The following is a 26,019-nucleotide window of genomic DNA, read 5'->3' as shown; positions in this document are numbered from 1 at the left end:
GTGCCACAATGCATAATCCGTCCCTGAGCTTCGGGGATGTCAGCTCCACTGAATCGTTGCCTACAAAGTGATCCCATGGCCTTTGTCGCCCAGTATGTATTAGCATCAGAAACAGCCAACATGTTCATTCCCTGGTACAGCAGTGTGTAGAAGGCAGGTTCGGTTAAATGTTGTTTCATAGTACGAGAGCTTAGGATTTTGGTGGAAAGTCCATGACAAATGCATCCACATAATAATGAAAGTTTAAGTCGTTGGATAAACGTAAAGTAAAATACGTGCTGGTTTGAACTTCGAACGCTATGCCTGCCAATGAAACAAACGATGCAATCCACGAACATCTTCGGTTTCACTGCCATGCACGTGCGCTGCGGAAAAGCACGCCTTTGGGGTCATTACAATTACACCAGTGTTGTTCTCTCAATCTCAAATGGGCAACGCAAAGCACAGTTCAATTTTGCCATTCCAGCGTAATGAGAGGAGGACTAGGTGCAAGTTACACAACTTTTGAGGAAGCTATTACAGGTGCCAAAAAAGTCGGCACTATAATACGGGAAGCCTCTGGGAAAGTGTTCTCGAATCCCGGCAGCATAGACCTATATTATCGCGCTGTCAGATGTGGACAGGTAGTTATGACTGTTATATACGAGATAGCGACCAACAGGGCAGAGTACAACTACAAATAATAGAGACTACTGCTTACCTGTTGTGGCAAGGCCAGCGCACTGCAGACTGCGACTTCTGTCGATCAAGCCATAGCCTCCTGGATTTCCCTAGGAGGGTATGATCAAGCAAGCGCAGTCACCACGATGTTGACGCAATTGGTACGGGGCACCGGTTCGTGCACCACGTTAGCCACACTTCTAATTCATGCTCATATATCAAAGTGGCACAATAGAAACGCAAGAAACAAAATACACTTGACTATAATCTAGTCTCTAGACTCATGACGAATATTGCAGCGCGAGATCAGGCGTGCTATTCTGGACGCCATGTTTGTCAAATTTCGTAATCACGGCATTTTAAGCCCAGAGAGGTCGTAGCAGCTAGCTCACTTAGCATCGATCAATGATGGAATCTGACAACATGGCGGAATTCGACAATGTCCAAAATAGAATAGAGTTTCCTAATATTCGGAAACTGTATGCAAAATAGCACCCTAGAGTGACGATAGCGCCCGTAGTCGTCTTCTTCTTGTCCCTTAGTCGTCGTTGTAATCTCGGCGATAGCGCTCGTCGTCGCCTTCTTGTCCTATGCCGTCGTTCTATCTCGCGCTATACACTCGTCAGGCCATACCGACTAGCCCAAACAGCAACCCCTCTTTCGTCATGTTTGGAAGAGGGTGCATCTCCACCTGAATGGCAGTTTAACGCGATCATCCGTGATGTATCGGCGGCGACCCGCTACCGTCTGCGAGACGATATTTATAGCGCGAGAACAAAACGACGACACAGACAAGAGGGACATAATTAATGACTGTGTGTCGTCGTTTTGTTCTCGCGCTATAACTATCTTCATGCCATACCAACTAGCCCAAGCTGGCACACGTCCGCGAGAGTAGAGTGTACTGATTTGTGAAGTGGGCCTCTCGAAGCTCCCGAAACGTACTAACCATGCTTAGGCCTAGAAGGCACTGATTAGTGGTGGTCACAGGGAGGTCGAGGGCCCGCTTTACGATTTAGCCGGGTGGCGCGTGGTAACCTCAGCGCCTGCACTGGACCATAATAAAGTTCTTCTCAGTCACTCACTTGATGGACAGATGGTTAGCGCGTCACGCGGTCGCCTATCTGTCTTGTTCTGCATGACATACGCTGCGTTCGTGGGCCTGCCATCGAACATTTACAGAAGTAACGCGTTCTTTCTACCGTTCCTGCGAGTTACCGTTACAGTTCCACCGATCGTGAATGGAACGCTGGTTTTCATCCCAAGAGCCACTGATAAGTAGGGTTTAACGTCACAAAACCACCATGATTATGAGAGACGCCGTAGTGGAGGGCTCCGGAAATTTCGACCACCTGGGGTACGTTCTTTAACGTGCACACAAATCTAATCACACGGGCCTACAGCCAAGAGCAACGTCGTTTCTGACAACACTGCTTTCGCCTTCACAAGGACACTTTCCTACCTCGTGCAGATGAGACACAAAAATGACGAGAGGCGGCACATTCCGAATGAGCTGAAGCGCAGCGCTTAAGTTGTTGGAGTGAACTTTATTTTCATCGAAAATACCCATATTGCACGAAGCCGACGACAACCTCAGCTCTCCGGTTCATTCTCCTCTTCTTCTTCGCTGTTGTTTTGTTGCCGACTTGAAAAACCCATCGCAGCTGCGGTCGAGCATGTTGGAAACAAATTGAAAATACATTAGACAGTTTTTTAATAACGTACCCACACCATTGCTAGACCATTTCTTTTCAGTTTGTCGCCAGTTTGCGGCGAAATAACTTTTTAGAAGATAGCGTAGGTAACCAAGCGGCCAGGGGCCCAGGCACTTAATTCGTTAACAGGGATACACGGTAACGGGGTTTACTTACGGCACAGGATGTCGTCGACTCGCAAATCTATCACCTCGGCATTTGTAAGCTCCTCGTTCTTTGAAACACCAGCGTAAGTCCCGGGATTCTGAAAATAAAAATAAAATAGAATGACCCCAATGAACGCCCCAGAGAACTGACATCACCTTGAAATCGCCCGCCATCACCTCTTCCTTAGGTCCGTCACTCCTCTTATTCTCCTGATCGCGTAGCGCGCTTAATATACTCATCTCCTCTACCTTGAGCTTGTTTATCTGTTTTTGAAAAGCTTCGATAGTTTCCAAGATGAGTTTCTCTTCTTCCAACAAATATTGAATGGATTTCAGTTCACCCATAGCAACGTTGCGCGCACAACAACCGCAATCTGCGTGTCGCTTTGTTTGAAGCTCGTGTCTGTTTCTCCCACGTTTTCTCAGTTTTTCGGTTTCCTTTAGCGACTGTAGCGCCACCAATCAATTCAATCAAATATTTATAAAAAATGCAACTCCTAAAAACCACGCATAATTTTTTATTTCACAATAAAAGTTGTCCTAATTTTTGTTAAAATATTGCAAATACTACAAAATTATAAAGCGTGACGTTAGCCATGCCGTAGCACGAGCCGTAGCAAGAAAGAAGATGGGTTTGGCTAATTTCGATTTCATGTTGTTTTCTCTTGTGTTTGCGGACAACTCGCTATCTCGGTTTCATTTTTGTGACTGAAAATGCTGTCAGTCGGCACGTTGACCGCTGGACACTCAGGACTCCATAGATCGCACGTCGTGGAGTGAATGACAAAATACGAGCGGCCTTCGTGCGATCTCGGCAATAGTGTTGCACAGGTATGTGCCCTCCACGACTTGTCCGCCGACAAGTGAAGAGTTTTCCGGCTTAATTAATCGCGTCTCACATTCTTTCGTTCTCTAATTTCTTTTCTCTCTTTCTTTGTGTATTGTGTGTAGCCCAATCAAACCGGATGTGCAGTACTCACACTTCGGGGGGACGGCGTACATTGGAACGGGGTCGCATTTGTTAACGAAGTGTCGGTCGGTGTGTATTGTAGTCTTTCGGCGTCATAATTGTCCTATGATCGCGCATGATTCGCCCGAGGACGTCTTCTCGCCACGCTTTCATGGGCGACTATGACATTGATGTGTCACGTTCTCGTGCACTTCATAAATGCTGAGTAGGTTCCGCTTAACGTCGCATCCTCCTCCAGTATCTTGAACGAAGCACCTAGTTACATGGCATGGCGCCGGAATGATTCGTTGTGTATGCGTGTAATTAACCTTTAAAAACAGTCTTCACTCTGAGTGGTCTCCGTTTTCTGTGTTCTGGGCCCTTAACAGGTATGTGTGCCGTTGGGTGTGCCTTGTGTGTCCTACGTCCCCATTATTTCAGATCCGCTTCACCTGTGAACTGTTATTTGAGACGTTATTCGCGAGCCTATTTAGCGCCCATTCATTGTTCTTCCACACTTGTTAATGTTTCGAGCATGACTAGTACAAACCGGCAATCAGAGTCATCTCTTGAGTGATCTCAAGCCACTGCGTGAGATATCAGTTATAGTGATCATGTTAGCATTCGACATGCAACTGCTCTCTCACAGCTTCTCCACGCAAACAGTATTTTTTTTTTTAGTTCCAGCCACAGCACTGCTACTTCCTCTTGATCGCGTTAGCGGACACAAACAATCACAACCTTGCATGCAACCATCTAGGTCACATCCTGCCAGCAGATTGGGTGTATGCTTTGTTAGCTTTCAGAATATTTTTCTTTCGAGGTACTTCAATCAGCGATGCAACTAACTGTCACATTGAATGATAGCAATACTTGTGTTATGACAAATTTGTGCAGTGTGTAGGTCTTGAAAGGGCAGAAAGGAGTCTGGTGTACTTAAACGGTTCAACAAAGCTTGATCGCTGTGCACTTGCATCATTGAGTTCGATGTGGAAGGGTAAATATATTAAGACATAAGAAGATTGATCTCATGTAATATATAATAAATTCTGAAGTTTCTGCACCAAGCTCTTGAGGAAAAGAGCCAAGCATGGTGTATGTCACAGATAGTGGGATGATTGTGCATACAGCGAGTTGCCACATGGGAGCTCATAGGCTAGGTTCAATATTTGATAATTTCATTGAATGGACAGTGATTTTCTTTGTTTTTTTTTTGTTTATCCAGTAATAGCTACAAACAGGATTGCCAGGTTTAAAAGACAAAAGATAGCCAAAAAGTCGTGAACTTGACTCAAGTGCAGTAAAAGTAGCTAAAAGTAGCCATACACTCATGAAAAGCAATTCCAATGTTTTTATTTAAATGACAATATGTAATATCCTCATGGTAAAATGTAAATACATATAGTATGAATCTTTTTAAATCAGAATTGTTGAAATTCAAGCTTATGTTGCAGACATTAGCAATCCTTCCAAGCAAGAAAACAAGTTGTCTTGTTCCATTAAAAAAGAAAAACATGACATACACTTTATGCATATTGTATGAGTTATCTTAAAAGGTCTGGAAATGACAGTACAGGGGTGACAGTAAAAAGGATAATAGCGTGAGTGTGCTCAAAAGGACAGTTGCTGGGGCTGAATCATAGATTGTAGTCTCTTTTGCAATAATTTTTTGCATGATCGAGGTCGGGGCAGTTAAAGGCCAACTCTGGTGGTTTTTTGAGTGGTGTTTCTATTTTCCTGAGACACTCTTTGCACGCGCCCGATTGCTGAAATGCTCAGCAAACTTGAAGGTAATTGTCAGTCAGCAAGAAGTTGGAATACCGAAACCAAACTGAACGCACTGTCAACGCATGATGTACTCATGATGTGTATGATGTAGTCTGTCACTTGGGAAGCCCAGATAGCAAGCTATTTGCATCTTGTGATAGTGGTTTGTACAGCCCACGAGGTGACAGCAATTAGCACCCATTGCACACCTATCCACAGGGAACAGAAAATTGCACGCCAAACCAGTGAAGCGCCGGCCAAACACCACGGAAGAAGGAAGGAAGCTTTCCCGTGCCAAACACTCGCCCTCGCATTGAGGCCAGCACAGTAAACGCTGTAGCAGCCAAAGTCAGCGATGCCATCAGCTGCACCACTTCCGTTCCCTTGCCAAACATGACGTCACCCTGACAGTTTTCCTAATAATTCTGGCAAGCCAGTTCAGCATTTCAAGGCAATCTTTAAAATTCATTTGCAAACGATCAAAATATCTTTCAAGCCTGTAATTTGGCATAGAAGATGAAAACGGGTAAAGGAACGCCCACAATGATTTTATTAATATCTATTGACTCCAAAAAATTGCTGAAGTTAGCCTGTAAGAACCCCGGTCTGGACATAACTGTAAGAAATGATGTGACCGTTCATCCAATTTTTAATGCTGACGAGTGTCCTGGGGAGCTATTCTAGACATTAAGTTAACAATGGTGGCCAGTTATGGTCACCTATGGCCTCTGATTGGATTAAATGCTGCCATTATGAAATACATGCATCGAGAATGGCAATTGTGAATGCAAAGTGCACTGCCCGTTATGTTTTGAAGCTGTGTACATCAATAGGTGGTCTGTGAAAGGACCACCTATTTCAACTTTTCTCCCGAGTCCCATTTTTTGTATCCAAGAACTTTTTTTTTTGTGCAATACATGTGCTAAATTGAATTTTATGAGCTCGAAACAGGCTTTAGCTAAGTTTTGACTCTGCATACCAAAATGCTAGCAGCTTAGACGTCACCTGATATTGATTATTTGGTTCAACTAAAGAGAACAAGAAAGAAACCAAAAAAAGAATATTCAAGTTGCCAAAATATTTTTACCAACACTGATCTCGGAAAGTATCTAATTTGGCTCAAAGTAGCCGAACCTGGCAATCCTGGCTACAAACTGCTTGTTGATGCTGTGACGCATGTTTCCATTGTTTTGAGCCAAGCTGTCAAAAGCACTGTGTACTTTGTTCATATAACTTCAGTGATGCTTTATACAGCCTTTAGAAGTGCCCGTTCTTAGAAACCAATGTGGTCATCAAAGTGCCTTGCAATCGAGCCTCTTCATTCTCAAAACAGGCATGAGTCGAATGGTTCTTGTTTGGGGCCAGACAAAGAATAATACACTTTGAAAATAGCTTTGAGCAAAGTGGTCACGAAAAAGATGCTCACACAAACTACAGTTACTTTTGAATCCAAAGTTTTATTGTAGAATGGCATGTCTTTATTTCTTTAATGTTAGCTCCATATCAGCCTCAAAGGGCTCAATCGTATTCAGACTCACCAGTGTTCTGATTAGTTTACCTCTGTTGAAGTGAAACTCACTGATGCTCCACTCAGCCGGGCTCACTCAAACTTAACCAGACTTGTGATTCAGTTAGCTTATTTTTGCATTGTGGGGACACATACTGGCTAGCAGCTGGGCATCTACAACCAACTCAGAAGAGTGCGGTTTATTGGGTTAATTTGTTATCTTTAACAGATGCACAACTCAGAAGCAGTGATACGAACAATCCAGATGACATGGCCATCAAAATTTTTCGTTTTTTATTGCGCTGTCATTGTACATCCTGGTTTCTCTGAGGTAACTCCAAAAGTTCAGGAATCTGTAAACGCCCCGCCGCGGTGGTCTAGTGGCTAAGGTACTCGGCTGGTGACCCGCAGGTCGCGGTATCGAATCCCGGCTGCGGCGTCCTCCACTACGGCGTCTCCACTACGGCGTAGTGGAGGGCTGTGAAGCCCTCCACTACGGCGTTTTTCATGATCATATGGTGGTTTCGGGGCGTTAAACCCCACATATCAATCAATCAAGAATCTGTAAACTGGTTTCTTTATAGTTTGGTTATTCTGATGACATGACACAGTGATATTACCAAGGAACCTCTGTTAGCATGAAGAGGTGGTGTACACTAATGTTGTTTAGGTTTCGGCATGCACAGCTGCAAATGGCACATTCTCACAAAATAAGAAAAGCCGCCCGCATCTTTCCATGGGGGAGGGGGGGAACCCGAGTAAATGCGTCACAGAGGGGGGGCATCAGGTGAATGTTGCATAATTAAGTATGGTTTGGACATGCAGAATTGCTATTTTGTCTTTTTTATTCTTATTTATTGAATGAAGCAGAAGCGTTGTCTTCAGTGTCCAGCGAAAGTTAAGTAAAGACGCCCTTGACTGGATTCCGAATGCGCAATCCAGTGCCTTCATATATGGGGTGGCCAATGAATGGTGGGCACCGTGAGTAGTTGTTTTTTTTTTTTTTTTACTAGCAGACGCTGCCTGCGTCGGCATTGCGAGGCGAGAGAGGGGGAGGGGAGCGGCAGTGTTGCCATCTCAGCGGATATTCTGCTAGATCTGGCGGAATTTTGATAACGTTAGTGGCGAAAATTTGCATTTAGCAGATGGCAAATTATTTAGTGGAATTGCAATGAATTTTATCGGATAGCGTCTTTTAGCAAATTTCGGCATTTGCGAGGTAAAATGTAGTTCATTTTAGTACGAGGGATTCATTACCAGTAGTGGCGCTTATGTCTTGTCAGAAAAGATTAGGATTACGGCGCTGCACGTGTGAGCAGGAAACTCGAAACCATGCTGAAAGCAGAAAGAGCGCTACCTTCAGAAGTTCCAAGAAGAATGGTTTAGGGACCTGGACTTGTGCACGTTGCTCATTTGAAAGAGAAAACTAGACGGAGCCAAGTGTGCCCAATGTAAATACTGCAATTGTGCACTTGCTCCTAAGTACAGTGATCTGAAGGCGCACAGAACTAGCAAGAAGCACCAGAGCGCCACGGCAGTACTTTGTCTTACGCAGACACAAATCTGCTTCAAAAAGAAAACTGAGGACAACTCTGCTAGCGCAGCAGAAGGCAAGGCAGCATTGTTCATCGCCGAACATTGCAGCATTGTCACTGCCGATCACTTAACTGAATTCGTCAGAAAATCATTCTCTGACAGCGCCGCCAGCAAAGATTACCACATGAAAAGGACAAAGTGTGCAGCAATCATCAAGAATGTTTTGTACCCACACTGTAAAGAGGACATCAAAGCTGATATTGGTTCCAGTAAATACAGTGTCATTGTCGACGAGTTCACAGACATAGCCATCACAATGTATTTGGCTGTGTCAATAATCTACCACAGCCCTTAAAGGTCAGACATTGGGACAACATTCCTCTCGCTTTGTGTGCTAAATGCTTGCAATGCAGATATAATTGTGAAAACTATAAAATGCACATTAAGAGAACACGACCTAAAGCTGGACAACATAGTTGGTATAGGGACTGATAATGCAAGCATCATAGTGGGGACGAACCACTGAGTTTGCAAGCAGCTCAAGGCTGATGTGCCACATCTCATCCTGATTGGATGCGTCTGCCACTCGCCGCAGCTGGCGATTTCAGCCGCTGTGGCAGAAAGGCTCTCAAGAAGCCTCGATTACCTTGTTGGTGATACGTACAATTGGTTCGCCAGGTTCTTTTCTCGACAGCAAGCATACAAACATTTTGGCATTCTGAACGATGGAGAAGAGCCATTGAAAATTGTCCAAGCTTGTTTCACGAGATGGCTGTCCATTGCGGCAGCAGTTGAACATGTGCTACACCAGTGAACCGAGTTAAAAGCTCGCTTTCAAGTCGCAAGACTGGCAGAAAAGTGTTACAGCGCAGTTCTGTACTCCATGTATTGTGACGAGATCAAAACTTATTTGCTCTTTCTGAGACCAGTGCTTACAGAGGTTCAGAGAGTTAATAAGTCTTTCGAAGCTCACAACGCAGATCAAACAAAGCTTTTGGACGATCTTGTACATCTACTGTCATCACTCATAAAAAAAGTGGCGATTCCAACTGTGTCAGTGGACGTATACACCGCAAAAGTGGAGGACTATTTGAATCCCAAGCCGTACTTGGGCTACTCATTCGAGAAGCATGTTGACAACATGAAGAAAACTGGCTTAGCTGCTGATAAAGAGGAGAATGTAAGCAAACGATGCACCAAGTTTATTATTGTACTCATCGTGCAAATACGGTAAAAGCTGCCGGATAACATCGAAATCCTCAGGAAAGTGTCTCAATTAGCAGTCAAAAAGGTGTTATACATGCTAAAGCCCTCGCTGATGCGACTGTTGGAAGCAATCGGTATTCTGAGTACTAAAACTGGTGCCATAGAAAGCCAATGGAGAAGCATCACGACTGTAGCGTGGCAAGACACGTCAAAGACACAGAAGTTCTGGTGTGAAGTGTATAATTATAGAGACTCTTATGGTGGGAACCCGTTTGCGGAACTAGTAGATTTCCCCATCTCCATGCTAGTACTATCATTCTAGAATGCTGAAGTTGAGCGATCGTTCAGCCAGGTGAACTTGTTAAAGACAAAACTCCGAAACAGGCTCTTTCCCAACACAGTAAACACCATCATGGTCATCAGTGCCGTGGTCAGAGTGAGTTCTCCGTCAAGGAATGTGAAAATTCAGCGATATTCTGTATTCTTACAATTGTGTTAGTAAATTACGTTCGTTTTCAGCATTTCTGTGTCTATTTTATATTCATGCTTCTTCTAGGGTCCTACAAAATGCTCGTTTGGCTTTAGTGGATAACTTGGTGGTTTTGGAAAAAAGTTTAGCAGATTCTAGCGGATTCCACTACCCATTCTTGTGGAATTTTTCGCCAACTGAGATGAAAACACTGATTGCGGGTGTCTTCGTGGCCTGGCACGAGACACCAGCATGTGCAGTGAGGGTGTGGACGGTGTTGCCACCGCCGTCGAAGTGCGACATCATGCGAATAAGAAATTCTCTGTATCTAAAAATGCTAGGCTTAAAACTGCTCTGTTGCACTTGCTCTGCTATTGCGTGACACACACATACACACAGATAAATATACACGTGTATATATATATATATACATATATATATATATGCTGAACTATTTTTTCACCCACTTTTCTTTCTTCTTATATATATTATGTTGGTTTGTAATAACTTAGGTATACACTTCATCCTATAATAAAAACGAGCTCTTAGGTATACACTTCTTCCTGTATATATATATATATATATATATATATATATATATATATATATATATATATATATATATATATATATATATATATATATATATATATATATATATATATATATATATATATATATATATATATATATATATACACACACACACACACACACACATATTGTGGGCATTCGTCATGTGCTTCTTTTCATTTATGCATTATCATAATCATCATTATCCGCCTGGGTCTCTGTGCTCATCTTCACTGGGTGTCACCACAATCATCATCGTGTGTGTGCACGCTCGGTCTCAGACTGCCTGTTCGTTGCTGAGCCCTTGGGATGAATGAAGGCTGTCTCAACCCAGATGTCATAGGTGGTGGAGGTGGATTTTCGGTCCTCGGTCCTCTCCCACTTCGCTTGACTCTGGAGCTGCGTTCAGGCCGCCAATTGCCCCCACTGTCTGGCAGCATGTCACAGAACGAGCCTGCTGGCGCTGCTACCATCGCTGCTGCCATCTCTCCCCCGTTGTCTTCAGCTGCGCCTCTTGTTTACATACACAGCCACTAGTGTGATCTCCCTCTCTTCGCCGGTCTTCGCGGGGAAGACGAAGACTGGCCCTATGAGTACAGCCGCGTGAGTGTTGCTAATCACTGGGACGATAGCGCCAAGCTCCGTTACGTCTCTTTCTACTTGACCGGTGTGGCGAAGACATGGTATTTCAGCTACGCCATTGACTTACCCGACTGGGCGACCTTCCAGCACCAGCTGCGACATGTTTTTGGGACACCGGCTGTTCATTCCACCGTCGCGAAGAGGACCCTCGATACTCGCAAATAACATCTCGGCGAATGAATCTTACACTTCATACATTGAGAATGTCCTTTCACTGTGCTGGCGTGTCAATTCATCTATGCCAGAATCGGACAATGTACGCCACATCTTGAAAGGCATTGGACCGGTTGCTTTTAATGCCCTTGCTGCGAAAAATCCAGCTACCATCGCTGACATCATCGGGACCTGCCAGCGCCTTGATTCGCTGGACTCCGTTCGTCTCTAAATGGACATTGGCGACCACCACTCCACGTCCCAAGGCCATCTGCGTGACCTCATCCGGGACATTATACGAGAAGAATTGCGATGTATGGGCTTCATACCTTCTTCACCGCATTCAACATAGTCTTCGGGAGTTCCTTTGCGGGACCTCATTAGGAATGAACTTACATCCATGACCGGCCCTGATCTCGTACAACCACCTGTTTCTTGCACCATATCAACCTACGCTCAAGTCGCTGCCGTGCCTCCGAGCAACGTACACGTGACATTGCCGCAACCATCCTACGCGTCGGTTGCTGCCGCTCCCCCGGTCAACTACTGTTCGATGCCACCTGACCCTTCTTCAGCCCACCTGAGCGCACTATCTCCAAGTGCCGATAACGCCTTCTACTCCCCACCCTGGCGCTCGTCCCGCCCTGTCTACTATTACTGTGGGTATCGCGGCCACATTTCTCGTTTCTGCCACAAGTGCCAGCAAGACGAGCGCCACGATTACGACATACGTGAATGAGATGTGTACTATCAAGGTCAAGGTGAACGCCATTCATCACCTCCACACCGGTCTCCCTCTCTGCCCGCATCGAGTGCACCTCGGAACAGCCGGAACTCCAGACGCCGTTCGCCATCACCCTTTTGCCGCTCCTCCTCCCCACTTCGGCCTGCCTCATTCGTCACTAACAGTCATTCGGAAAACTAAGTGATGCAGTTTCTAGGGGGAAAATGGCATTCCGAATTAGGACTGATATTCCTCCATCAGGCCCGTGCAACATGATTTCGGTGGTAGTGGAAGGAGTGTACGTGGATGCTCTGGTGGACACGGGTGTGGCATTTTTTGTTATGCGCGTCGATTTAGGCCAACGTCTGAAAAAAGTGATGCCTTTTTACGATGGACCCACGTTGGTTGCTGCGCAAGGGTATTCGCCCTTCTGCTTTCTGTACAGCCCGCGTTTTTATTGATGGGTTCCGACACCACATTCAGTTCACCGTCCTGACTGACTGCTCTCACCAATTAATTTTAGAGTGGTATTTTCTTTCTTCTGCTTCCGCGGCTATTTGCTGTGGCCAACGCGTCGTCCACCTTATCGGCACAAACTGCACGCTCGACGACGACCCCCTGAGGCCACTTCGTTTGAGAGCTGCGAAAGATACCGAATTACCACCAGGTCAAGGGCTAATTGTAAAGGTTACCTCTAAGGACATCGACCATGGTGACGTCTTGGTCTCACCATCATTTAGTTGCGTGGGTAAAGGCATCATTTTGGCTTCCAGAGTAGTTCGGTTTCTCAATGGTTTCGCACTTGTCGCCGCTGTGAATAAAACATCCGAAAAATTCTACTGCTTCAGAACACCACAATGGCCTGCATGACGGATCCCGAGCCTACGTGCATCGTGCCACTTTATGCTGTCTCCTCCAACGACAGCCCTAGTGATGAGCCTGCTTCTTCCGCGTTTAGTGCAGTCATTAGCGACGACTTGACACCTTCACAGACGCAACAGCTGCTTGATTTGTTAAAGAAACATGCAAGTTCCTTCGATGTTTACTTCTCGAAGTTAGGCCGTGCTACTACTACAATGCATCGAATCCACACAGTCAGAACATCTGTTGTACTCCGCTGGCCCTACAGCGTGTCTCCTGCTGAGAGAAAAATTATCGAAGAAAATGTAGTTGACATGCTCAAACGAGAGGTAATTTGCCCCTCATCTAGCCCTTGGTCGTCGCCTGTGCTTCTGGTTCGTAAGAAGGACGGCTCCGTGCGCTTTTGCGTCGATTACAGGGCACTCAACAAAATCACTCTGAAGGATCTATACCCAATGAATGCTCGCATTGACAACGCCCTGGATTCTCTACAAGGCGCGAAATACTTTTCCAGTCTCGACCTGCATTCCGGATACTGGCAAATTTCTATGCACGAAAAGGATAAAGAGAAAACGGCATTCGCAACCCCCGACGGGCTATACAAATTCAATGTTATGCCTTTCGAGCTGTGCTACACGCCCGCTACATTTGAGCGTATGATCGTTACCGTGCTGCGCGGCCTCAAATGGAAGACCTGCCTCGGCTACTTGGACGACATCGTCATTTTTTTGTCAACGTTTTCTCAGCATATACAACGTTTAAATGACGTGCTGACGTGTTTTGCCGCCGCTGGTCTCCAACTCGACACAAAAAATGCCGTTTCGGCACAAAAGCTATCAAGGTTTTGGGCCACGTCGTGACCAAAGACGGAATTCGGCCGGATCCGGACAAAAATGCTGCGGTGCTTCGTTTTCTGCGCCCCGAAAGGCCGAAAGAGTTGCGAAGTTTTTTTGGCTTCGCCTCATATTTTCGCCTTTTTATACGCAACTTCGCATCAATAGCGGCTCCACTGCACCAACTCATTGCTTTCGACGTGCCCTTTCTGTGGTCGGAAGAATGTCAAACAGCATTCGACCTTTCAAAGTGTGCCCTCACCTCCGAACCTGTACTCCGCCACTTTTATGAGGCCGCACCGACCATACTACATATGGACGCTAGCGGCGTGGTATAGGTGCTGTTCTGCTCCAATGTGATACCTGTTCACAAGAGAGAAGAGTTGCATATGCCAGTAGAGTTCCAACTGCGACAAAAAAAAACTATACCATAACTGAGCAGGAGTGCTTGGCTGTGGTCTGGTCAGTGCAAAAGTTCCGTGCGTATCTCCACGGCCGTCATTTTATGATCGTTACGGACCACCACACCCTATGCTGGCTTTCCACGCTAAAGAACTTGTCTGGATTCTTGGGTCAGTGGATTGTGCGTTTACAGGAGTATGACCTCGATATCACTTACAAGTGCGGTAGAAAACACCAAGACGCCGACGCCCTTTCCTGCTGCCCGCTACCAAATACTCAGCTCAGCATCAATCAAAGTTCGGCCATCACTTCTACTGCAGCGCCTGCGCTCGCCTATGTAGACCAGCTATTCTCGGATGACAAGCGCACATTTCACTTCTGCCAGTTGTCTGATCTGTACTGTAGGCGTATTATGAACCAGCTCTCAGGAGCTTCCCATCCACTTAACGTGCGACATCATCGTCAACTCTTGCGATTTAAGCTGCAGAATGGAATTCTGTACCGCCACATTTACCACCCAGATGGTCAACGCTGGGTTCCTGTGCTACCACGCTCTCTTCGACTTGACGTGCTTAAAGCCTTCCACGACGACTTGACTGCCGGACATCTTGGTATTCAAAAAACTTATGACCGCATTCGAAGTCGCTTCTACTGGCCTGGTATTTGTATTACCATCATACGCTACGTCCGTTCCTGTGTCCCGTGCCAGCCTTGTAAAATACAGACAACTGCACCGGCGGGGCCTCTGCAGCCAATTCTGTGCCCTACAACGCTATTTGAGGTTGTAGATATCGACCCTCATGGCCGTCTTCCCGTTACATCTACTGGCAAATAATGGATAGTGACTGCAGTAGACTACTTGACACGCTACGCGGAAATGTCTGTATCAACTGCCTCTGGTTCAAAAGTTGCAGACTTCATTCTGCACGCCATCATTCTGTGCCATGGTGCCCCTCGTATATTGTTGAGTGACCGTGGAAGGGTTTTCTTGTCAGAAGTGCTAAAAGAAGTATTGCGTGCCTCTGGAATCACACACAAGATTGCTTCAAGCTACCACCCTCAAACCAACGGTCTCACCGAGAGGTTTCACCGTGCTCTTGTTGATATGATAGCCATCTACATCAGTCCAGGCCACAAAAGCTGGGATACTTTTCTGCCATTCCTCACCTTTGCCTATAACACGGCCGTTCAGCGCACCACCGGATATTCGCCTTTCTATCTCGTTTATGGACGTTCCCCTACTTTCTTCCTCGATCGACGTTTCCTTTTTCAACAGTGACGTCAACTTGTCTCTGTCTTCCAGCGAGGAATACATTTCAAGACTAGCCCGGTATCGCGATCGTGCTCGCATCAACACGGAAGCGCGACAGCAAGATCGAAAAGTCAATTATGACGCATCCCATTGCCTTGTATTCTTCCGACCTGGTGATGAAGTGCTTCTATTCACACCTATTCGTACACCTTGTCCGTGTGACAAGTTTCAGCCCCACTTCGTTGGGCCTTACATAGTTATCGAGCAGACTTCGACCGTTAATTATCATGTGACCCCACTTGCCGTCCCAACAGACCGCTGTCACCGCACCACAGAGATCTTGTACGTACCTCGCATGATGCCTTTCAGGCGACTTTCTCTGTCACATTGACTTTCTACGGCCAGGTTGGCCGCTTCGATGCCGGGGGAATTAGTGTGGGCATTCGTCATGCGCTTCTTTTCATATATGCATTATCATCATCATCATCATCCGCCTGGGTCTCTGTCCTCATCTTCACTGGGTGTCACCACAATCATCGTGTGTGTGCACGCTCGGTCTCAGACTACCCGTTCGATGCTGAGCCCTTGGGCTGAATAAACGCTGTCTCAACCCAGATGTCATAATACACCTATATATATATATATATATATATATATATATATATATATATATATATATATATATATATATATATATATATATATATATATATATATATATATATATATATATATATAACAGACAATAATGTCAAGGAAAGTATAGGGGAGGTTATTAGACCGAATTGTAAGGTAAATCGGAAGAAAGAAAAGTGGGTGAAAAGATAACTTGCCGTGGGCAAGAACCGAACCCGCGACTTTCAAATAACGCGTTCGATGCTCTACCACTGAGCTACCACAGCAGGTATTCTCCCACCAGTGTCAGTCAGCACCATCTGTAGCCATGGCGGCGAGTGTGGCACACTTTTTATGAGTCTGTGTGGCGTGACGTAGCACGTGAACTACACTCTTTATGAGCCTGTGTGGCCTCTCGTAACACGTGAACTAAGTTCACGTGCTTGAACAGGTGGGACAATCCACAGAAGTTGCGCAGCGTCCCATTTTACTTGTCCGATGTTGCGAAAACTTGGTTCTGGAACCACCACCCGGATCTTCCCGACTGGGACACTTTCGAGCAGCAAATTCGTCAGATATTTGGTGCCCCTGCAGTTCGCACTGAGGCAGCAAAGAAGAAACTCGCTGAACGCACGCAGCTGCCGGGTGAATTTTACACCTCTTATATTGAGGATGTCCTTGCACTGTGCAAGCGCGTTAACACCGGAATGTCTCAGAACGACCAAATACGCCACATTATTAAAGGCATTAACACCGTCGCCTTTAACGCCCTCGCCACGCAAAATCCTGCCACCACCCACAACGTGATAACCATCTGTCAGCGACTTGACGAGCTACAGTCTCTTCGCCTTTGCTACGATGCCACCGACGTTCGTTTGCCTGCACCCCTCGACTTGCGTGCACTTATTCGCGACATCGTTCGTGAACAGCTGCATGGGCGCTGCTCTTCCTGTGCTGCGGAAGTTACTTTCCCTTCTGAAAAAGATAGCTTGCGAGACCTGATTAAACAAGAGATCGCTTCCGCATCGCATGCGACGTGTTCCAACAGTCCCTGCGTGCGCCAGACGCGCACGTACGCCGAAGTTGCCACGCTCTCTGCCGCACCCACTGTTTCTGTGCCTACAACAGCAGACCATACGCCTGTGGCTTCGTTATCACCGCCAGAGCGTGCACCACATTACTACGCACCTCAGCTCCCACCTCGATCAATCTGTTACTACTGCGGCTATCGGGCCCCGCTGGGGTGGTCTAGTGGCTAAGGTACTCGGCTGCTGACCCGCAGGTCGCTGGTTCGATTTTCAGCTGCGGCGGCTGCATTTCCGATGGAGGCAGAAATGTTGTAGGCCCGTGTGGTCAGATTTCGGCGCACGTTGAAGAACCCCAGGTGGTCGAAATTTCTGGTGCCCTCCACAACGGCGTCTCTCATAATCATATGGTGGTTTTGGGACGTTAAACCCCACAAATCAATCAATCAATACTGCGGCTATCGAGGACATATCGCTCGGTTTTGTCGAAGGCGCCAACAAGACGAGCAACTCGGCTACGCTTCCGAAGAACATCGAAGCTTCCGTCCGACCATGAACTACTTACGGCCACCCTTCCCATCGTCCTATTACCGTTCACATTCACCTACTTACCATACGGACATGTCTGGGAATCCCCGTACGTCTCGCCGCAGGTCGCCTTCGCCAGGTCGCCTTTCAGTGTCGCCTCTACGGCCCGCCTCCCATTCCACGAATGCCCACGCGGAAAACTCCCCAATGCAGTTTTAGGAGGGGAAACTGCATCCCTTGGACAGCTAACAATTCCTCTAGAGCGGCCATGGAATTTGATAGTAGTGTTTGTAGAAGGTGTACGTGTTGAGGCTCTTGTAGACACTGGCGCTGCCGTTTTGATTATTCGTGCTGATTTTTGTTCTCGCCTTCGAAAAGTCACCACACCTTATGGTGGCCCACCTCTACGTGTGGCGACCAACGCTCTCATTCGTCCACTTGCACAGTGTACCGTTCGTGTCTGCATAGAATGCATTCGTGATCACATTGTTTTCGCGGGATTTCGTGAGTGCACCCATGCTCTCATTCTTGGGTGGGATTTCTTGTCTTCTGCGTCCGCTTTCATATCATGTCATCAGCGCCTCCTGCATCTAAATGCCACTGACTCTTCTCCGCTTGAACACGATGGACGTATCCGCCTTGTCACCAAGTCAGATTATGTACTTACATCGAAGAAAATATAAGTGTTAATTGCACCGACATTGTGGATGGGGACGTCCTAATTCTCCCTTACGGTCATACCCTACGTAGGGGCATTGTGATCACACCAGGGCTTATTCGCTTCTTCGATGGGTCTACGTACCTAACCTCCATAAATCAAACGCACGAGTGTGTACTGCTCCCATGTGGCTCAACAGTATCTTGCGCGGTCGACAGTGAGCCTGTTGCGATTGTTACTCTTCTGAACAACAACCACAACGATGTTCCGAAGTCACAATCACTGCCATTCAATGCCTCTGCCACACCTGTGTCCGCAACAATAAGCAATGACTTAACACCTGATCAAACTGAAGATTTGCTCGGCCTGTTAAATAGACACCGTTCTCTATTTGACGTGAACTCGCCCGCCCTCAGCGTGACTACCACCGCTACTCACAGCATCCAGACTGACGGCTCTCGTATTGTACATCGACATCCATATCGCGTGTCCCAGGCAGAACGCAAGATCATCAAGGAAAACGTCTCAGACATGCTACGACGCAGCATCATACGTCCTTCCTTGAGTCCCTGGTCATCCCCAGTTGTTCTCATTCAAAAGAAAGATGGGACAGTGCTTTTCTGCGTCGATTACCGTGCGCTAAAAAAAAAAAAAAAACGCGCAAGGATGTTTATCCCCTCCCTCGGATCGACGATGCACTGGATTCATTACAGGGCCCAGAGTATTTTTCTAGCCTCGACCTTAGGTCAGGCTACCGGCAGATACCAATGTCGCAGTCTGATAAAGAGAAGACCGCCTTTTCAACGCCACATGGGTTGTACAAGTTCAATGTGATGCCTTTTGGATTCTGTTATGCACCCACCACCTTGGAACGCATGATAGACGGCGTATTGCGTGGTTTGAAATGGAAAACATGTCTGTGCTATCTCGATGACATAGTAGTGTTTTCATCCACGTTCTCGCAGCATTTACAACGTCTTGACGAAGTCCTCACATGCCTTGCAAAAGCCGGTCTACAGCTTAACACCAAGAAATGTACCTTTGCTAGCAAGATAATCAAGGTTCTCGGCCACCTTGTTAGCAAAGAAGGAATTCGGCCCGAACCCGAGAAGCTTGCCGCTGTCCTCGATTTTCCTCGTCCACTACATCAAAAGGACCTGCGCAGCTTTCTTGGGTTATCTTCTTACTTCCAGCGCTTCATACGTGGTTTTGAGGAACTTGCGTCTCCGCTCCATCAACTCCTCGCAAAGAACGTCCCCTTCATTTGGTCCGAAGACTGCGAAAGCGCTTTCACGGCATTGAAGCAAGCCCTCACGTTGGATCCGGTACTGTGCCACTTCGATTCCACCGCACCCACCATCCTTCACACCGACGCAAGTAGTCATGGTCTTGGTGCACTACTCTTGCAGCGCGACAAATACTCACGCGAATGCGTCGTTGCTTACGCAAGTCGTGCTCTTACCGCTCCAGAAAAGAACTACACTATCACCGAGCAGGAGTGCCTTGCTGTTGTTTGGGCAGTGCGAAGATTCCGACCATATCTTCACGGCCGTCATTTTACCGTCGTGACCGACCATAACGCCCTATGCTGGCTTTCATCGCTGAAAAACTTATCAGGTCGCCTCGGTCGCTGGGCGCTTCGCTTGCAGGAGTATGACTTCGATGTCGCCTACAGATCTGGGAAGAAGCATCAAGATGCTGATGCTCTATCGCGCTGTCCTTTGCCCAGGGAAAGCCACTCACCATCGATACTCCAAAACGACAGCACCTCTCCAATCGCAGCGCTAAGTTCATCACCTGCCACCTTATCCGTCCTTGTTTCATAACGTGTCGACCCATACTGCCGCACCATTGTTGACCGCTTGACCGGCTCTACTACTCCTCCAAACGCCAGACTCTGTCGACAACTTAAACAATTTAAGCTTGTCGGTGATGCTTTATGTCGCTACATTTACCACATCGATGGCAACAAGTGGGTACCCGTCATCCCACGTTCTCTGCAATGTGAAGTTCTCGAAGCCTTTCATGATGATCCAACCGCCGCTCATCTAGGCTATCACAAGACTTACGACAAAATATGAAATCGTTGTTTTTAGCCTGGCCTCTCTTCAGCCGTCGCTAAGTACGTCGCCTCCTGTGTCCATTGCCAACGGCGAAAACGACCGACAACTGCTCCGGCTGGCTTAATGCAACCTCTTCCTTGTCCCGCCTCGCCTTTTGAAGTCGTTGGAATCGACTTGTATGGCCCTCTTCCTATATCATCAATGAAAATCGCTGGATGGTCACGGCCGTCGACCACCTTACCCGCTACGCAGAAACAGCTTCTATACCATCTGGGACTGCCACTGAGATCGCCGATTTCTTTCTTCGCCACATCTTTTTGCGTCATGGAGCTCCATGCATTCTCCTCAGTGATCGTGGCAAAGTCTTCCTATCTTCCATTGTCGAGCAAGTTTTGCATGCCTCGAACACTGTTCACAAGACCACTTCTAGCTACCATCCGCAGACCAACGGATTGACTGAACGGTTTCATCGGACCCTATCGGACATGATCGCCATGTACATTCACCCCAACCACATGAACTGGGATGCAATTCTACCCTTCGTGGCATTCGCCTATAATACGGCTGCTCAACGCACTACCGGCTTTTCTCCATTTTTTCTCGTCCATGGTCGCTCGCCGAGTTTCGCTCTGGATGTCTCTTTCCTTTCGGCCCCTGCACCCTCGACGGCTCCTTTCTCTGAAGAATTCCTATCTCGTCTCGCACACTGCCGTCACCAGGCCCATGTTAACACCGGCCTCTCTCAAGACACTCGAAAATCTTGCTACGACTCGTCTCGCCGTGTTGTGAGTTTTTCCCCTGGTGACGAAGTTCTTCTATGGACTCCACTACGCGTCCCCGGCCTATGCGACAAATTCATCAGTAGGTTCATTGGGCCATACACGGTGGTCGAACAGACATCTCCTGTCAATTACCGCGTTTCTCCTCTTAGCGCTAGTCCTGATCATCGTTGCCGAGGAACAGAGATAGTGCACGTATCTCGTTTAAAGCCTTATGCGCGACGCATTTCATAATACTGTCAAGCGACCAGGCGGCCGCTTTCACCGCGCGGGGGAATTAGTGTGAGCGCGACAAGCGAATGACTCTTTATTCTCTCTGATATCATCATCACCTGTACATCTTCTTCATCTTAAAATATCACCACCAGCGTGATTTAGCTCGAGCTTGGCTGAATAAATCGGTTCCTCACAATACCTTTAACTTCCACTAAGTGAGAAATCAAAGGCCAAGACTGCATTCGTCATGCCTGATGAGACCGGGCAGTTTTACCCCCGTATTCTAGAACGTCCCTTCACTCAACGCTCCACCTTCACTTGAGAAAGCCGATGGGAGCGCCGTCTCTAGTCACGACAAGTCACTGCATAAAAGCGATAGTCTGCTGCGATTCTTGAGCAGTGCAGCGTCATTTTCAGCCGAGCTGTGGCACAGTGCTCAACTCTGTCAAGTGAAGGGTAAAAGTCAAGTCGAGGAGCGTTTGTGAATACGGGGGTTCACGTATGGTCTTCTGATTGAGAAATGGTTCTGCTGTATTTTGACGCATAATAAACAAGGTCCTCGGATCTCTGCGCAACACTGTAGTACTGTGTTACATGGACAACCTGCTGATTCCAGGCAAGGATAGGGAAGAGTTGTTGGTTCGACTCAAACAAGTGTTGAATGCCCTGCGAGCTGCTGGCCTAACCCTGAAAATATCCAAGTCTGTCTTTGGAAGGGACGAAACTAACTACTTAGGCTTCAAGATTGCGAGGGGCTACCTGCAGCCAGGCGAAATGAAGCAAAAGGTTATACTGGACGCCAGCACGCCAACTTATGTTCACAGTGTAAGGAGATGTCTGGGACTAACAGGATTTTTGAGACGATTCATTCCCCATCGGGCCTTGAAGGCAGGACCGCTTACTTGCCTGACCAAGAAGGAGAGGAAGTTCACGTGCAGAGTGTCTACCAACCTGGAAAACCTGGAAAAGTCAGGGGAATTCGAATCCTTCCGGAAAAGTCGGAGATTTTTTGAAAAATTTGGCCTGGTCATGGAAAGTGGCTGTAGCCTGTGCGACCATCTTAAAAATAAGCATTACCATAGATCAAAGCTTAAAAAGCCACTCCTTTGGGTTCAACTAGGGAACAGCTAAAAGTTGTGTGAAAAAAAAAAAAAAGCAGTATTACCTCTTATTTTTGAAATCAGTGGTCTTACCGATGTACTGGTTGTCGTCTAAAGTAAAAAACGACAGTAGAAATGTTTGCTTGGCAACTTGTCCTTCATGTTGTCTAAGGCGTTCTCTAGCATTACAATATTTTGTCTGTTGCTTCTATTTATCACGCGGCATATCTGACTTTCCAAGCACAGCATAAATCATGTCGTTAAATTTGTGCATGTTTGTCTTGACTATGATTTGGCTCAGCTTGAAGGCCTTCTGGTTCGGACTGCCATTAGCAGAGGCTTGCCAGAAAATGTCATGCCTTTTATTATTATCACTATCATCATTTTTATTGGCGATGCAACGACGAACGTCCTCAGCTACGCACTTATTGCTGGTAGCTCGTGTTTCACTTGTAGAGCTGGATAACCTCTTCTAAATTCTTCATTTCAGTTTGTTGATGTGATATTAATAAACCTGTGACTAATTTTTAGCCTTATATCCGTAGAAGAGTACAGGAACAAAGGTAACCCACCGGCATCTGTGATAAATCAATGGAATCAAGGGAGCTGTTGCTCCCCGACAGATTCCTTTTTAAAGCCAGCTCATATTTGAACGCCATCGCTTTCAACACTACCCCTAGCTTTCATTGCAGGCATCTGAGGATTTTGTCGAACTCTGAGCGTCACAGCCCAGACAAATAAAACATCAACATACATGTGCTCATCATGGAATAAAAAAAAATCTAAAAAAGAAAATTATGCAGTAAGGCTCCATTCTTGCGACCTTGTTAGTCATTGTTCAATGCAAGGTGCACAGAATACGCAAGTAGTACTGTTTCTTTTTTTCCTGAAAATTATATACTAGAGGGGTGCAATTTAGGTGGGTATGCAAATCTATAATAAATAAAGCAATCTATGTCACATCAGATCCAATCCACATCCTAAATATACATATTTTTTCATATTTACCTCATGTACTCAGAACATTCTGAGCAAGTGCGGTACATTTATTTACTTATTTTATAGAATTGCCTTATTTTTTTTTACCACTCGAGGGTCTGTTTCTAGTGTACAATTTCCAAGCAGGTAAATGTAAGGATCGCCCCGCCGCGGTGGTCTAGAGGCTTAAAGTACTCGGCTGCTGACCCGCAGGTCGCGGGATCGAATCCCGGCTGCAGCGGCTGCATTTCCGATGGAGGCGAAATGTTGTAGGCTTGTGGGCTCAGATTTGGGCGCACGTTAAAGAACCCCAGGTGGTCGAAATTTTCGGAGCCCTACACTACTATGGTGTGATGCCACTCGTCGTGCCAATCGACCGCCGTTACCACAGCACTGAAGTTGGTCTCGTCCCCCGCATGAAACTCTTCAGATGACGTTCCTTATCACCTTTACTTGCTGCGGCCAGGATGGCTGCTTTCACAGGGGAGGGGGGGGAGTTAGTATAGGCATCAATTATGCACTTTCTCCTCATCTGAGGAGAAGTCTGTCATTATCATCTGTTATGACTGATGAGCATCATCGGTTTTTTGGGTGTGAGTTTCTTGATTGGACCTGTGGCGCTTGTTCGCTCCTGCAAGTAAACAAGGATCCAACCGAGACATCATAATGTATGTATGTATGTGTGTATGTATGTGTGTATGTGTGCATGTATGTATGTATGTATGTATGTATGTATGTATGTATGTAAGGAACAGGGAATAAAGACATTCGTTGGTTTGGCACTGTATAGTTTGAGTAACATTTCGTCTCGTGGACCAGACAAAGTTCATTACACGAAACGTTAGTGAGAATATGTAGTACCAAATCAATAAAAGTTTTTATTCCCTATTCGTTATTCTATCGGGACTCACGTGACTTTTTTCCCCACTATATATATATATATTTTTTTTCACCATTGCGCAGGTAAACTGAAAATGCCAGTAGCTAGCAGGAGTCTTCATGTGGCCAACTCCTTTGAGGAACTCATGAAACTAGTGGACAGCGATGACATCACTCTCAAGGAGAAGCACTTTAAAGGGAAGAACCTACGAATGTAAGTTGCATTTATAGCAGCACTTGTCTTCACTTCCATTAACATGTGTTAATTTTGTCAGAGCTGTACATTCACGTCGATAGTACATCAATTGAATGGTCCCTGATCATTCCTTTATTAAAGGCCTACTGACACAAAAACTGTGTCTTCGCGTTTTTCTGCTGCAATGTGCTGCTGGGGGTCTGTTAGTCATGACACTACACATCGTTTGCTGCAGCAGGTGACCGATAATTAAGTACAGGCCCCTCATTATTGATCAGTTTTGGTTTGAGAGAGCTCCAAAAACTGGGTGGAACTATCTCTACCTAGCGTGTGCAGCTCTTGACCACGTCAGCACACAGAGCTGTGGCACACTTCCGCACAGTCCGTACCAAGAATCACTTTCGAATAGGAAATGGGACTGCAATGCTGCCAAACACAAAACTTTCTAAGTGTGCGCCACGGCCACGCACTTGCAACCAGCCGCCGAGAAATATAGACTGTGGGAACAAACTCGGCGAAATAAATATGGCGGTTACGACGTCATCATAACTTGTTCTGTTGACCTGTAGCATGGTGACGTGAGGGAAGGTGGGGGTCCCGGAAAAGTCCCAATGGCATGAAGGAGTCGAGGTTTCACACAAGCCTCAAAATTCTTTTAAAATACCTTTTAAATACTCGGCTATATTCACTGTTGATATTTTGCAGATGATATACTAATGTTCCTGAGAATCGACCTCACAGGCTATCTCCCCCGCAAAATTTTGTGTCAGTACCCCTTTAAGTCTCAGAAATACAGCACGGTACAGATTCGAGTTGGGTTTAAGTAGAAAAAACTGTGCTAGAAAGGGGGGACAAGACAAGAAAGGATAAGACCTGGTCCTTGTGCCATATTTTTTAAATTGCTTTTTCTATTCTCAGAAGTGCTTTGGAACAAATAAGGTGCTTTCCATAACTTCGTTTGATCTTGTAGAATCAGTGTGCGCAGTGTTCATCTTGCCCACCTGTACTCAACGTACTTCATTTTCGTGGAACATAGGGATGGTAGTGTCTTGCTTGGGCTGTTTCGATGCTTGGGGACTATAGGGTGAGCTTAGCTGTGCATCAGCAGGCAATGGCCCATTGCTCAAGAAAGTGCACTGTAATTATTGAATCCAAAGTGCACACTTTCGACAGCTGCAGCCTCTTCAGTCATGTGAATTAGTGGACATACACTATACCCGTATGCACATATTCAACGTAGGTTTGTCTGGCTGGGGGAAAATTAATACAAATGAAGTAAGTTCTCGAACCACTTTTAGTTCAAAGTTTCTGAAGTTAAATTTGAAGGCTATAAGCTGAGCCGACCTTACGAGATCCATTCGGTTCCTTTATCAAGAGTAACTGTAGAAGTGGGTTGCTGGAGAAGTGTGCGCCATTTTTTTTGCTGCCAGCAAGTCTAGTGGTCATTCCTCTGAATTTAAACTGTTCGTAAAGTGGCTGGAGAGTTTATTTTATTTGTATAGACCAGTATGCACACACCCAAATCTTTTGCTTGTTCAGAATTGGCCACCCCGCAGGGGTGTCTGCACAAGCAGGTGTTTGGTGTGT

The 26,019-nt window shown here is 46.3% G+C and overlaps 2 protein-coding genes across 2 annotated transcripts in view; one reads left to right on the top strand and one right to left on the bottom strand.

Moving 5' to 3' along the window:
- Positions 1-2,187: 2,187 nt before the first annotated feature.
- On the bottom strand, positions 2,188-2,943 carry LOC119171511 (uncharacterized). Its single transcript, XM_037422295.2, has 3 exons — positions 2,678-2,943; positions 2,532-2,619; positions 2,188-2,324 (listed from the first exon to the last, which is right to left on the bottom strand). Exons 1-3 carry the CDS (start codon positions 2,864-2,866, stop codon positions 2,254-2,256), a joined length of 348 nt encoding a protein of 115 aa, XP_037278192.2. The 5' UTR covers positions 2,867-2,943; the 3' UTR covers positions 2,188-2,253.
- A 216-nt stretch (positions 2,944-3,159) lies between these two features.
- Positions 3,160-26,019, top strand: part of LOC119172991 (ubiquitin carboxyl-terminal hydrolase 8) — a 246,966-nt gene continuing 224,106 nt past the window's right edge. The window contains exons 1-2 of the mRNA XM_075893916.1: positions 3,160-3,352; positions 24,321-24,450. Coding sequence (XP_075750031.1) covers positions 24,332-24,450 — 119 coding nt within the window. The 5' untranslated portion in view covers positions 3,160-3,352; positions 24,321-24,331. The remainder of the gene's footprint in view (positions 3,353-24,320; positions 24,451-26,019) is intronic.

Source organism: Rhipicephalus microplus, chromosome 4 (genome assembly GCF_043290135.1).
Source record: "Rhipicephalus microplus isolate Deutch F79 chromosome 4, USDA_Rmic, whole genome shotgun sequence".
Lineage (NCBI taxonomy): Eukaryota > Metazoa > Arthropoda > Arachnida > Ixodida > Ixodidae > Rhipicephalus > Rhipicephalus microplus.
Note: the sequence above shows the minus strand (reverse complement) of the source record. Positions and strands in the feature narration are given on the sequence as shown.